Source organism: Pristiophorus japonicus, chromosome 4, assembly GCF_044704955.1.
Source record: "Pristiophorus japonicus isolate sPriJap1 chromosome 4, sPriJap1.hap1, whole genome shotgun sequence".
NCBI classification, from domain to species: domain Eukaryota; kingdom Metazoa; phylum Chordata; class Chondrichthyes; family Pristiophoridae; genus Pristiophorus; species Pristiophorus japonicus.
The window spans coordinates 269,101,534-269,116,562 of NC_091980.1; the positions used below are offsets into that span (position 1 = coordinate 269,101,534).

General features: G+C 37.3%; 1 protein-coding gene across 8 annotated transcripts in view; it reads left to right on the top strand.

Annotated features, from left to right (window-relative positions):
- The first annotated feature begins 408 nt into the window (after positions 1–408).
- ppm1aa (protein phosphatase, Mg2+/Mn2+ dependent, 1Aa) overlaps positions 409–15,029 on the top strand; it is a 32,530-nt gene continuing 17,909 nt past the window's right edge. For 3 of the 8 annotated variants that reach the window (XM_070879458.1, XM_070879454.1, XM_070879460.1), the window contains exons 1-3: positions 409–601; positions 5,318–6,175; positions 10,913–11,030. In XM_070879458.1, coding sequence (XP_070735559.1) covers positions 5,339–6,175; positions 10,913–11,030 — 955 coding nt within the window. In that variant the 5' untranslated portion in view covers positions 409–601; positions 5,318–5,338. Of the gene's footprint in view, positions 602–2,719; positions 2,834–5,317; positions 6,176–10,912; positions 11,062–15,029 lie in introns of all 8 variants that reach the window. The other 5 variants (XM_070879459.1, XM_070879461.1, XM_070879456.1 and 2 more) reach the window with 4 other exon arrangements.

Here is a 15,029-nt window from a genome sequence, read left to right on the forward strand (position 1 = left end):
GAAGGAGTGCTGCACTATCGGAGATGCTGTCTTTCGGATGAGACATTAAACCGAGGCACGCTGTCTCTCTCTCTCTCTCTCTCTCGTGGACGTAAAAGATCCTATGGCACTATTTCGAAGAAGATGGCCAATATTTATCCCTCAATCAACATCACAAAAACAGAGAAAAAAACCTTGTTGATTGTGCGCAAATTGGCTGCCGCATTTCCTACATTACAACACTTCAAAAAAAAAGTACTTCATTGTCTATAAAGCGCTTTGGGACGTCCTGAAGCGATTAAAGGCACGATATAAATGCAACACTTTCTTTCTAGGACAAGTTCAGTGCTGCTCTAGTACTTGTAAGTGACGTGAAAGGCTGCTGGCCATGTACATCCGGGTTGCTCGGCGCAGCCGCCGTTGTCGGGAGGCGGACGGGACCATGTTACTGTGATTCTGCCGCGCTCTCGCTCTCGCTCTCTTTTTTTCCGCCGCTTCTCCGACCATGTCTCGCCCTCTTTTCGTCGTTACGGATCGGACTTCGGTTTCCTGGTGAATGCTATCGCGTTGAAGGACGTTGTCTGGCTGTCTGTTCTGTGTGGTGGTGGGGGAAGGAAGGTCGGTGAGTGTCCGTGTCTGCGCCACACATTCGCGGCCTCCGGCTCGACCAGCGCCGCGGGGAGATAGACTAAGCGTGAGAGGGCGCCATTGTCAGCGCCTAGGCCCCAGTGTTCAAAATCGGCGTCCGGGCCTTTTTTTAAATTCGCACCCGAGGTTTCTCCCCTCCCACTCTGACCTGGGACCTTTGCAGCTCCCGAGAGCCAGTTTTACTGCCTTTGTTTTAAGCGTTGACCCCCCCCCTGCTTCTATAATAGGCATAAGCCTATATCAAGATCGGATCTGGAGGGTGTTTCATGGGTGTGTGCTTGGTTACATTAGTGTTATGTAACCGCTCCTTTATTGGGGTAAACGATCGAGTGAGAAATGATTTGCACTCGGACCGTATTCGAGAGTTTATTATTGCCACTTTTTGGTGAAGTCACCCTACAAAATATCGGATTCACAAACAAATATTTTAATCTTCACAAATTTCGAACTATTTGATATCTTCCGAAATGATTACAAATATCATTATCAAGTTAGTAAAACTGCTCATCAGGATTATAAATATATATATTTTTAAAGCTCATTGTTACAGTACCAAACATTAACAGTAACTTTAGATGGTAGCAGGGGTGTGAGTTGATGTATTATTAATTTGATGCATTTTCAGATACTAAAGTGATACTGTAAGTTTATGTAGATACATATTTTATCATAGCTGACCAAAATATGAAACGGATTGAGTAGAAATAATCTGCATGGGACAAAAAAAACACCTGTATCTCTCCAATTTTGGATCTCTTAAATTCTAATAGAACAGCTGCAGAACTTGCTCCAGGGAGAATTATAACATGGTACATTTTTGCTTTCCCAGCATCTTGTTTTGTATGTCCTGGATTGGCAGATGGTGTTTGTTTTTAACTACCCCACATATTGTACAAATGCTGGACGATTAATACAAATATTCCCTTCTCTATTTTTTTCATGGTTTCATGCCATTAATTATTTAAGCTGCTACAGGTACTCTGGCTTTGCAATGGTGCTTGTTGGAATTGAACATTAGTGGACCTGTAACAGTCTTAGGACTCTAAAGAAGATGTCCTAAATTGAATTTCTACTGAGAAATCTCATGTTCTTTTACCACTTGACTATTACTTTTACTTTTCCAAATTTGGTTGACTTTCTTGACAAACATGCTCTTACTATGTAGTATAATCTATTATAGATCAATGTCATTTTAAGTGTGGAACATATACTGTACATTGCTGTTACTGTATATGAAACTTATTAACTTTGCATTTGTTTTAGAACAACATATTCTGCTGCATGTATCACCAGTTGCATGAACTGAAGGAATTAACTAGTCAATAGCTTGACATGTTCTGATTGTTAAAAGGATCTTACCTTGAATTAAGTGACTACCTGATGAAAGTTGCATTATAATTGACAAACCAACTAGTAACAAAATAAATAAAGCTGGGGTAATAGTTGAAGTGGACAAATCGGAAGTGCAGCACAAGGCATGCTTCAGCTTTGTTGTATTTAGACTCCATCTGTGTTCATAGAACTCTTAATTCCATCATTGGAAGCTTGACCTTATTGATTAAACTATTATTTGGGGGGATTGGAATCATAGAGGAATTTTCCTGATCAGATTATCCAAAATGATAAGATTTTCTTCATGTTTTAAGAATGCCAGCCATCATATTCCATCTTCACTTTTACACTTTTTAAAATAAATGTCTTTGTCCAAGTAACTTGCTGCTATCCGTAGTCTTTCCAAGTGGCTTATGCCTGATAAAAAGGATTAGTGGAATATTATCTAATTAAATATATAACTTAAACCTAGACTGTAATGACCTAACCTAACTTGAACTTATTACTAAGTATGATACTGTTTTTTGTAGAAGAGCAATGCTATATATGTTATATATTTATATTATGTCCGTTTTCTGGACTGCTTTGAAAATTAGGTTGGAATTAGCCGATCAAATTTAGCCGAATAGAAGGCCTTGCCACGACTGAGAAGGTCATAGGTTCAAGCCCCACTCCAGAGACTTGAGTACATAATCTAGGTTGACACTTCAGTGTAGTACTGAGGGAATGCTGCATTGACAGGTGCTGTTTACTTTCTCAGGTGGACGTAAAAGATCCCATGGCGCTATTCGAAGAGCGGGGGAGCTCTCCTGGCCTCCTGGCATCCTGGCTAATATTTATCCCTCAAACAACATCACTAAAAACAGATAATCTGGTTAATTATCTCATTGCTATTTGTGGGACTTTGCTGTGTGTAAATTGGCTGTTGTGTTTCCTTACATCATCAGTGACTACATATCAAAAGTAGTTAATTGACTGTAAAGTGCTTTGGGATGTTCTGAGGTTGTGAAAGCTGATAAAAATGCTAATAAAACATTTTGTGCACTTGCTCCTCAGAGACACTCCTGCCTGCCCACACATACACATTATCTCCTTGGAGTCCTCCTTTTTAGACTAAGTCTTTGCACTATTGTGGGAAGTATTGATTTATTAATTTAGTTTTCATTATTAATCATAAAACTAGCCAGTTAAAAAACTAAATGAGTTAGACTAACTGATTTAGTAATGCTATGACATAGTACTCCTATGCTAGATTGTTAGCCAAGTAAAAATTTTCACCAAAATCCGTATGAGCAATTGGTGACTTTCAAGTCAGTTCAATCCCTGCAATACTGTTTGCATTCAACTTGGTGCAGGAGAAGACTTGCCAGTTTCACATATAGTGGTCTTCCTCTGAATTGTCCTACCTTGTGGCCTGGCTAAGAACTGATACCAATTTTTGGGTTGCAGATTGGAGTGTTGTCAGCCAGTGCCAAGACTTAAACCCATCTGTACAGCTTTGTGAATTCGATATCTTGAATTCTTTGCAGCATTATTAATTGTAAAAGTTCTCTAACAGATTTTTGTTTAAATTAGGGTGAGTTTAAAAAAAAATAGAAATTTTTCTTATGTTATCTAGGTAATAGATTTCAACCAATCCAGCTGGTTCTGCCTCCCTCCACTCCAGTTTGAAGTAAAAGATGGAATAGTGACCTTATTGTGTCTCTTACTATACCAGGCACTGCTTGGGAAACTGGGTCAGGCAGCAGGTAGGCGGCAACGTGTAGCTACATTCTCCTTAGTATGGCTATGTGTAAAATGGGAGCACTGCCTGCGTAGCTGGGCTAGGTAGTTGAAATTCAATTTTTAAAAAGTCATATCTTTATTTAGCAAATTATTTGTGGTAATATTAGAAATTCTACCACCACCTATGGCAGATAAGAGCATACATATTTTGGGACGCCTTTCCCTTTCCTATTTTGTTTCCTATTCTATCTGTCTTTATCAGTTCTCAGCAAAGTAGTAAGTTGCAGAGCTTCCCAATAATAGTGTACTCCCATGAAAGTAAAACTAAGATGACCAAAATTGGCTTAGTAAATGTGCACCTGGTCAGGGTATCATTGGTTGTGCAATTAATTGGGTAGTTACATTAACCTTGTAAAGTGCACTGTTAGATGTTTGGGATCCAACATTCTTAGTACAATACCAAGTTGTCAGATGCTTGTTTTTGGAACAAGTTTATTATAAGGGATATGGGTAGTTCCATTACATTTCTGTCTATTGGCTTTGTGAATACTTGGGCAGGTCCATAACGATTATCTGTATGGAGGGGTGAGTGGTCACATATTATATAAAAAAAAAAGGTCCATGGAAATGCAAATCCAAAAATAGTGTCAAGTATCTGACCTTGATGTCCTGTGAATACATATTGCAGTAGTTGTTGGGCGGGGAGGAGGTGAAAGTCAGCAGAAAGCAGCTTCCTGTCAAACATACTCGAGAAAGACTATTGACCTTTAACCATCACATTATTTTCTACCACATCCTGGGTAGAATGCTGTTTGCTTAAGTGATTCAAGTTTCAGAGGGTTTAAAAAAAACAGCAATTGCTAGAAATGCACAAGATTTATCAGAATATGAAAGAAAGCTTAACATTTAAGGGGCGATCCTTCAGAACAGTTCAGGGTGAAGTACTGGTAGTTACAGTCTGACCCTAATGTTGATTGTGAATAAAGGAAGAAATGTGTTGCACAACATTAAAGCTTATTGGCCTAAGTGCTTTTATTTATAGTTTGGCACTAGTATGCTAAATAAACCTCATGGCACTAGTGATCCAGTGAGCTTGTAATCACAGGTACTTCACCCTAGTGTTCAGTCTTTCAAATTTGGAAGGACAAAATCTGTATTTGTACTTTGGGTATTTTTCATAGTTCAATTAAACACAGCATGAACATTTCACATGCCAATTGTTGCACTTCACTGAAATCCTAGCAATGAATTATTCCATCCTACTTTTATATCTTGTATTTATGGTGAATCATTTAATGCAGATTGACATTGGAATTAATATGATCACTTATCTGAATTATTCATTTGTCTGAACAAGTGTTTTTCAAACTGTTCAGATAAACCATATTGACTAATAAATTAGGCAATTTGTAAATTAAGCTTGCTTTTCAGTGGTGTCCTGCTATTGTAAAAGTTTAAAACATATTGTTTAGTAATCATTGTACTTGCTTTTTGCTGAAAAAGTTTCTTGGGTGCATTCCATTTTTCACTAGCTGCAGATCAGCTGCAATATAGATTATACCAATGTTTCTGTTTTAAGTACATTCATTGAGTGTCCAGAAAATTGAAAAGTATTTGTTTCCTTTTCCTTCAGCGCTGAGCATATCGGGGAAAAATGGGAGCATTTCTGGACAAGCCAAAGATGGAAAAACATAATGCCCGTGGTGAGGGGAATGATCTGCATTACGGACTGAGCAGCATGCAAGGTTGGCGAATTGAGATGGAAGATGCACATACAGCTGTCATTGGTCTACCACATGGACTTGAATCATGGTCATTCTTCGCAGTCTACGATGGGCATGCTGGATCCCAAGTTGCCAGATATTGCTGTGAGCATTTGTTAGATCACATCACCAACAACCAGGATTTCAAAATCACTGATGGTGTGGCAGAGCCTACTGTGGAAAAAGTAAAAAGTGGAATCCGAACAGGTTTCCTGCAGATTGATGAGCACATGCGAACAATCTCTGAGAAGAGGCATGGATCGGACAGAAGCGGATCAACGGCAGTGGGTGTCCTGGTTTCGCCCAAGCACATATACTTCATCAACTGTGGAGACTCGCGAGGTTTGCTCTGTAGGAATGGACAGGTTCATTTCTTCACACAAGATCACAAACCAAACAATCCACTGGAGAAAGAGCGCATCCAGAATGCTGGTGGCTCAGTGATGATTCAGCGTGTCAATGGTTCCCTCGCTGTTTCAAGGGCTCTTGGAGATTTTGATTACAAGTGTGTCCATGGGAAGGGTCCAACGGAGCAGCTGGTCTCACCAGAGCCTGAGGTTTATGAAATCGAGAGAACGGAGAACGACCAATTTATTATCCTAGCATGTGATGGCATTTGGGATGTCATGGGGAATGAAGAGATCTGTGAATTTGTTAAATCCAGACTAGAAGTTAGTGATGACCTTGAGAAAGTTTGTAACCAGATTGTTGACACATGCTTGTACAAGGTATATAGAATGTCTTTTCCATTTTTATTATATTTAATCCTTTTATCATTTTGCATTTGTTAAAAATAGTCTTCAAATCAAAGCGTACTTCAGTTATTGTTAACCTGCAGTCCTGAATTACACCTTTTGTATGAAAGTAGCCTAGATACTGTATATGCTGTAGTTATTACCATGTTCCTGTTATATGAGCTGGCAGTAAGTTCTGGAGATTGGACATACAGTTGCATTCTCCTTAGCCTGGCTATGTGCAAAATGGGAGCACTGGTTGAGTAGTATCAGGACCAGGTAGTTGAAATTATTTATTGGCCTATAAATGATTTTTTTAAGAAAGGATCCATAGTTGTTTCTGTTGGAATAATCCTTAAAGTAAGTCGACATTATTCCGAACATCAGCAAAAATTAATTTTGGGACCCGGTGACAATGTGTTGGAGTATCATTGTGTCGTGTCCTGAAGCGGTGGGATGTTGAAGTGTAGGCATACTTTCTCAAATGGCAAGTTAGGAGTCTTGGGCAGGTGATTAATGGGAAGTATTGTGCGAAGAATCCCCAGACAGAAGAGGAAAGAAAAACTTTGAGAGTCATTCCAGGCTACCTGTGCCTTGTAGTTGCTTTCAGAGCAGCAATTTCATGAGACTTGATTGCATGTATGAAATGAGAGATGAAAAGGAATGTAAAGTTGCTGTGTAATCACTGATCAGCAATCACATTTTCAATTGGCTGCTGATACCTTACCTTCATAAAAGTATGCTGTTAACAGTTGCATTTACATTGGGATAATTACCAAGATTATTCCATAGGTTAAGAGCTTGAACTTTGCTAAGATTGTTAACTAGTGTGTGTTGATCATACTGCTGAAAAGGGACCATTTGATCAATTGCATTATTCACAGACTTCAACATTCTTGATACTGGAACTAGTTACAGTTGATTTGGGATTTCAACAAATTGATTTAGAAAAAGTAGATTTACATTAACTGTTTCAGTTATTTGCTACTCAAAGTAGAATAAGGCACAAGGCTCTTCTTTCTAAGGTCCCTTGTTACCTGGATGACTTGACCAAGTTAACAAACATTTAATGAGCTCATTGGTGTACTGAGCTAGTCAGCATTTCTGCATTTGAGCAGCAGGATAGCAGGTGACGAAGGATAGGAATGAGCAATAAAAGGCAGATGGCAGCATAATAGGTGATACCAGCATACAGTGTTGATTTCAAAGGCATGCTTTAATTTGTTTGTTTTTCCATATATTGGTGCTGGAGAGCAAAACATGATTTCCAAATTTGCCACCGAGTAACATTTTCTTCCTCGCCCAGTAATGGGGATGAATTTCCTAACTTAAGTAAATGTGGGTAAAAAGTTTTTAAAAATCCCACTTTATTCATGTCTACTTTTGTTAAAATTAGCAAAGACAGAACTTTCACCTGATCTGTCTAAATCCCAGCCACAGAACAACAGCCCTGACACTTTCAGTTCATATGTTTCCACTTTCCATGCCAGCTAATTGATGGCATTTGTAAAGGTGATGGCCACTTACCCAGTATGAACTGGATTCAAACAGTACAAGCTTATTTTATGCCGGGCCTTTACTGCTGGCAAAGACGCCTTCCCATTCGTCTCAGCTGGAGACACGTCCAGGTCCCAAAGGTGAAGTGACCATGTGTGTCATCTTTGTGCTATCTAGTCTCCCAGGATTGTTCAAGAGATTACCCGCAAAGTCAGTTTTAAAGAGTCTTTAAAGAAAATAAAAACTTTACTTTTAAATCTTTTAATTTGGGACAATTAAGAAACAATTAAGAAGACAAGGATCAGTGCTGGGACCACTGTTGTTTACAATTTATATTAATGATTTAGTCTTTGGAATCCAAAATACAATTTCTAAATTTGCGGATGACATCAAATTGGGGGATAGTTAATACTGAGGAGGACTACAACAAATTACAGGACATTAATAAACTTGCAGAATGGGTATATAATTGGCAAATAAAGTTTAACAGTTAAATGTGAGGTATTACATTTTGATAGGAAGAATAAGAAGGTCACTTTTTACTTGGTGGGTGCGAGTTTAGATGGGGTAGAAGTACATGAGGGTCTCGGAGTATCAATACACAAATCACTAAAAGTTGCCACACAGGTTAGCAAGGCCATGTAAAAAGCAAACCAAGCACTAGGGTTTATTTCTAGAGGTAAAGAATTGAAAAGTAGGGGAGTTATGCTGCACCTGTATCGAACCTTGATTAGACCACACTTGGAGTACTGCGTACAGTTCTGGTTGCCATATTATAAAAAGGATACAGAGACACTGGAGAGGGTACAGAGATGATTTACAAGGATGATACCAGGAGTGCAATGGTATACATATCAGGAAAGGATGAACAGGCTGGGTGACTTTAATCTTGAAAAAGGGTGACCTTATAGAGGTCTTTAAAATTATGAAAGTTTTTAGAGTGGATAGAGAGAGAATATTTCCACTTGTGGGGAAGAGCATATCTAGAGGCCATCAATATAAGATAGTCACCAAGAAATCCAATAGAAAATTCAGAAGAAATTTCTTTACCCCATTGAGTGGTGCAAATGTGGAACTCGCTACCACAGGAATTGGTTGAAGTGAATAGTATAGATGCACTTAAGGGGAGGGTAGACAAGCATATGGGGTAGAAGGGAATAGAGGGTTATGCTGATAGAGTTTGATGAGGAAAGACTGGAGGAGGCTCGAGTGGAGCATAAATGCTGCATGGACTGGTTGGGCCGAATGGCCTGTTTCTGTGCCGTATATCCTATGTGATCTTATGTAATTTCATAAACCAAGGATAATTTGCAAAAGACTAAATTTCAACCATCATATATTTTTTACATTGTGTGTGTGTGTAATACATGGAGACATTGGTCTTGTTATATATTGCACAAGTAAAGAAATAACTTGCATTTACATAGGCATCCCAAAGCATTCCATTAGCAAAGAATTTCAAATTCTTTATTGTAATATAGGCAAATGTGGCAGCTAATTTGCACACAATTGTACTACAATGGAATGGGGCTTGAACCCACAAACCTCTGATTTAGGCAAGAGTGGTATCACTGAGCCAAGCTAATACTAAATGCTTATAGTCTGCAGGTAATTTCTAGTCATCTGAAGACCAGTGGTAAAGATTGTTCTGTCCACTTGTCAATTTGCCAGTGGTGACAGACTTTGCTGCAGTCCTTTACCTGTGAAAGTCAAATATGACTAACATAGTTTCATATTGATTACTGGTAAACTCCATAACACTAAATTTTCTTTGATTCAGTTTAAGGTACTCCAGTTAGAAACTCTGCTCCTCATTTACTTAGTGCTGAGATTTTTCTATTACTGTGGCAAACAAGAATTTATTATCAGTAAATGTCCAGAATTTGGGGAAATGTAATGATAGATAGCAGACACGGTTGTTGAAGCTGTGCAATTGCCATAATAAAGAAATATGAAAACTAACACAGAAGGTGAATGAATAAGAGGTGGGTAGGAAAATAGATTGACACAAGATTGAGAAAAGAAGATAGATGATAGTTGCATGTAGAAAATTAGAATCAAAAGGGGAAAAAAATGATTAACTATATATCAGTTGTAATTCTTTTTAGACCTGCTTGAAGTAATTATAAGCATAACATTTTGATCAGTCTGGTTGCTAAATGTTTGGAGATAGTGGTCAGTAGAAAGGCATGTTGGTGATAGCCAGCTAACTACAGTTATTTTTGTCTTTATTACTTTTGTCTTTATTACAATTAAGTTTTCAGCTTCCTGTACAGTTGAACATTCATTAAATCTCATTTAACGGTCTTATTATTTTTGTTACTATTGTTAGTGGTGTATACAATCCATTTCTAAAAAAAATTTCAACAAAATGACAATCGTCTATTGATCTATTAAAATTCTTATCAATGGGCACACTTTTTATCGACTTTTTCCATTATAAATTCCTACGTTCACATTTAATAATGGAAACTGCCTGCTTAAATGAAGCAGGAGGATGTAATTGCAGCATGATCAGTTTACATAGGCAGGTGCCAATATAAATGTGGATGTAGAAATTTATAATGGAAAAATAGAAATAAGGATAGAATGCATCACTTTAAAGTGGTATCTGCATTATATCTGGTTCTCTTGGTCCAATTATTCGACACCTTCTAATCCAAATTCACCTGAAGGCTACACTTGATGTTGCCCACCTATGTGTAAGACTGCAGTGGATCGAAGAGCATTCTTTAATCTTGCTGCACTTGCATGAAACAACTATTACAGGAGATGTGCAATGCTCTTTTATTAAGATTTGCCTGTAACAAACCCCTCCCTTTCTGTAAAAACTTTCACTTTTCAAACACTTAACATGAGGTAGCTGGGCTCCTCTTTGTTGCATTTCCAAAACTGGGCCTCAGGAATCTGAGGGTTTTTTTTCACCCTGCTTTTACGGATATATGTTTCCATGTTTGCTAATGTTAGAAAAACAAGTTAGCGGGAGCATAAAGCAGGTAAACTTGCTTTCTACCTGAACTGTTTTTCGCTAACAAAAAAAGAAGGCAAATACCCTTTATATTCTGGTGCTGGACCTTGGCTCTCACTGTCTCTCTTGCAATTTTTTTTTAAAGTAGGACAAATGAGTGGTGAGGTATGTTTAGATATCACAACCAGAATTACATAAAAATAATTAATGCATATTTTGCTAATTTAGCTGTCTGATTGAGACTATTTTTTGCCCCCCTCAAACAGGGGAGTCGAGACAACATGAGTGTCGTATTGATTTGCTTTCCAAATGCACCAAAGGTATCGCCTGAAGCAGTGAAGAGAGAGGCTGAGCTGGACAAATATCTGGAGAACAAAGTGGAAGGTGGAGCATCTAAAAAAACACTTGCTGCTAAGTAAAATAACTTAAAAAAAAATTAAACCGTGTTAACCCTCTAAGTTCATGAATATGAACTAGACAACTAAATTCTATAAGTCTTTTATCTTCTGTTGCTCCTTGAACTGAAGTGATTCTGTACTTCATTACAGTACTAGATACAACGCCTAATACCCGATACATTTTGTTATAGTGGTATAGATTTAAAATTGTACTTTTATAAAACTTTCTCTCTGCTATCATAAATACAAGTCTGAGCTTAGAGGGATAACTTCCACATAAATACTGTAAGTTAGAGCTTTCAGTTGCATATCTTGTAGAGTAGTCAGTGCTGTACTGCTTTATACTAGCACTTGACATTTCGGTTGTGGGGACCATTTCACTTGCAGGATAACTAAATCCCAGTAGTTTAAAATCTGCTACAAGGTTATGTGCCATTATAGTTTTTGTGTCCAATTGAACAATGCTGCTAGCGTGATGATTTACTGGTAGTTCGCTCAGGTTTTTGAAGGCTGCCATTGATACAATGTAGCTGTGCCCTGGAAGTGTTGCTGCTTTGGTTCTGCCAACCCAAAAAAATTGAATTGTCACTTGTTTGTGTATATAATTGTATTATACGATATCAAAATATCAATGTTGCACAAGGTCAAAACAGAACATCCTGTCTGTAATGGAAGATTATGCACTAAGGCATCCTGGGCACAAGTCTGCTATTTTGAAAAAAGTTAATGTCTTTGTTCCAAGTTTCCAAGAACTTGAGTTAATTCTGTGTAGTTTCTGACATTTGTTCAGTCAGACAGGAAAACATTAGTGCCCATAAACAAACTTTGTTTATCCACAGCTTATTATAATACAATTATTGGGGATAAGTTGCCACTTCAATATGAAAATGGAGATGTCAAATAACCATTTGTCACTTAATCTTTACTAAAAACATTAAAAAAATTGCAGACTGTCTCATCGCTGCAGCAGTAAAATATCAGATTGATCAGTTCAGATCCCAGCCTGGACTGTGATTGTTTTCCCCACTGGGATGTGCATCATGTGCAATTGTGGGGGAGACAAGGAAGATAAAATAATTGGTGAGACATTATGCCCGGCAAAGTGCATTTCCTATACACACAGTTTTGTCTTGTCTCACCATCTCTGGATAAGATAATATTCCATGGAGGAGTGAAAGGGGATAATGCAGAAGATTATAGCTTGTTTATAAAAAGGAAGAATTCCGATTAGATGTGCAGATATTAATTAGAATGCTTAACAATGTGCACTTATCAGAATTTAAGTTTGCTTCTTGACCATTCCAGCATTAGACATATGGTGCTGCCTTACCTGAAACTTAAAAGTAAAATTGTCAGTCTCCTCAGTACAAAAATGTTAGATTTGTAAGGAACTCTGTGTGATTGCATGAACACGTGGATACACTGACCTTTTCTAGACTTGAGAGGAAATATTTTGGTACCAGGCAATAGTCACATTCCGATTATGTTTACATAAGCATATCATTAAGCCATTGCTGGTTTTAATGAGAAGAAAACTCTCAACAGACATTTTTATACCCATAATCACTTCTTGACTACTTGACACTTTTCCATTGTATTACATTTGAATGTATAAATTGATCTGTCATTCAAAAATGATTCGGGTAATATTAAATAAACCACAAGAAGTGATTGTGGACAACTGAGTTACATAACACTCAATTTACTCTTTTCAAAAAAGAGACCAAAAATTTAAATTTACAATTACAACAATACTTATTGTCCAAAGATAACACAATTCTTGGTTTCAGTATCAGATTATTGCATACCTCACATTGGCTGTTAACCATTTGCCTGTACATTTCAGACTTGGCTGAAGAAATATAACTTGATTAGCCAAAATTACTGAGTTAACAAAAGTTATGGTACTTCTACATACACTGGTGCAAAAGTATTTTTTAAGTAGTTCTTCCATTGGAAAATAACAACTAAAATGTGGCTATAGTTTTTTCCCTATGGCTAAAATGCCTCCTAACCTCATGAGCTGTAACTTTACAGTCTCCAAGATAAGATCTGGATTTTTTTTATAGTTGCAAAATAGTGACATAATTTCAGAAGGTTGAAATGATCCGAATCAAAATGAATTAAGCCAATCATGTAGTCTATTTTAATAATTCTAGAAGTGGAGGCAAAGAAATGCCATACTTTCATGAAAATATGAATGAGATCTAGTTCATAAAATTACTTTTTTTGCTTCAGTTTTGTAGATGTGCTGTAATCTGAGTAGTAAGTTAAATATGAAATCTGGACTGATGAGTTTGTGGAGCTGTCAGGGCAGCTTTATACTGAATATTAAAACAAATTGAAGTGGGCCAACACTTGACTGCAGTGTAACATGTCTACAGCATACTGTATTTGGAGGGGATTTAACAGATATGATGAGGCACTTTGGATCTGAGCTTGTGTCTAAATTGATGTCTGTATGAAGCTACTGCCCGATAAAGATTTGGATTACACTGACATCAATTCAGAATGCATGAATCCGACCAAATAGGGAATACTTCAAAGGTCACCTTTTAACCAGTTTCAGGCCCAAATCTGACCTCTGAAACTTACCCTCAGGATTGATTGGGAAAGTCTTGTAAGGTCTTGTCTGTCTGTGAATAAAATGTTGCGAACATTTGTGAGTGGTTAATATGTCAATATTTGTGTGTGATTGGTATAGTTTAGTGAGAGTTCAGTGAACCTGTGTATGTGCAAGCCATAGTCCAATTTTTAAATGTTTGGTTTTAAAGATTTTATGCATCAGTTTTTTGGGGTGTTATTTTTGTAATATATAGAATCATTTATTATCGATCTAACAATCCCCTGTTAGTACATTTTACAAACTACATTCCAAGTGACTATTAATCCTTTTACTTTTTGATAAAATAACTTTCTTAATTGTATTTACTTAACAGAATATAAAACCTATTTAAATTATGTTTGGATGGTGTGCTTGGAGCTGCTGGGATCTGTCATAAAAATACTGCATACATAATATACCGGTGAATGTCTTAAGTGAAGCAATAATGAATAGAGGTGTGTGTTTAAGAATAATGCACAATGCGGTATGTATTATATAAAGTGATGTCAAATGTGTGCTAATAATAGATTCATTACATACCAGTAACTTGCATTGTGTACCAATAATACACACCTTTCAGCTGATTATTGCTATTATATAATGCCTTGATATTATCCTGAAATGCTAACTTTGCTGAATTTCATGTCGAGTCCATCCACTGTTAAATGCCAGCAAATTATGTTTCATGTCAGTTATAAAGTCACCTGATCCCCAGACCCTCCTCTAACAGACTGATTTGGCTGTTCTATTCCTTCTCTTTTATTTTGGCGACACCCCCTAATGTGCAGCTAAGATTGGAAATTTGATGTGTGGGGAGCTGCAGGCAGAATATTTTATTTTCCCCCAGTGCAGTACAGTCGTTATACCTTTAAGTCACCTTCACTTTGGGGAGGAGTTGGGCTCATTCTAATGAATGCACATTTGATGCCTAGATTCATATGGTTGGTGCTTCCTATTAGTCTACAATTTTTAAACTTCTATTTCTTTCAATTTTAATTACTTTTCATCCTGCCTTTACTCCCCTGGGGTGGGGGTGCAGGGATATTTTATATTTTAATAATCTCTTAGATTTTTAAGCAAAAGAAAAAGGCATTATATAATGTGCTTTATAGTAGGTTTTTTCTATAGTGACACTTTAGATAACATTGAAACATACAATTTGTTGGCACCCTACATATAGATAGGAGCAATAGACATACACATAGGAAGAAATAGTGGTGATAATTGCTTGCTAAAATTAATGCCTGTTGTATTGGAACTTCATTCTGTGGAAGTACCTTTTAATCACCCTTGCCTGTGCCTATGTGTCTGGTAACAAGCAGTTTATTTGACTTTTTTTGTAGAAAGAACGATGAGGTACTAAATCAATCGACTTTCCTC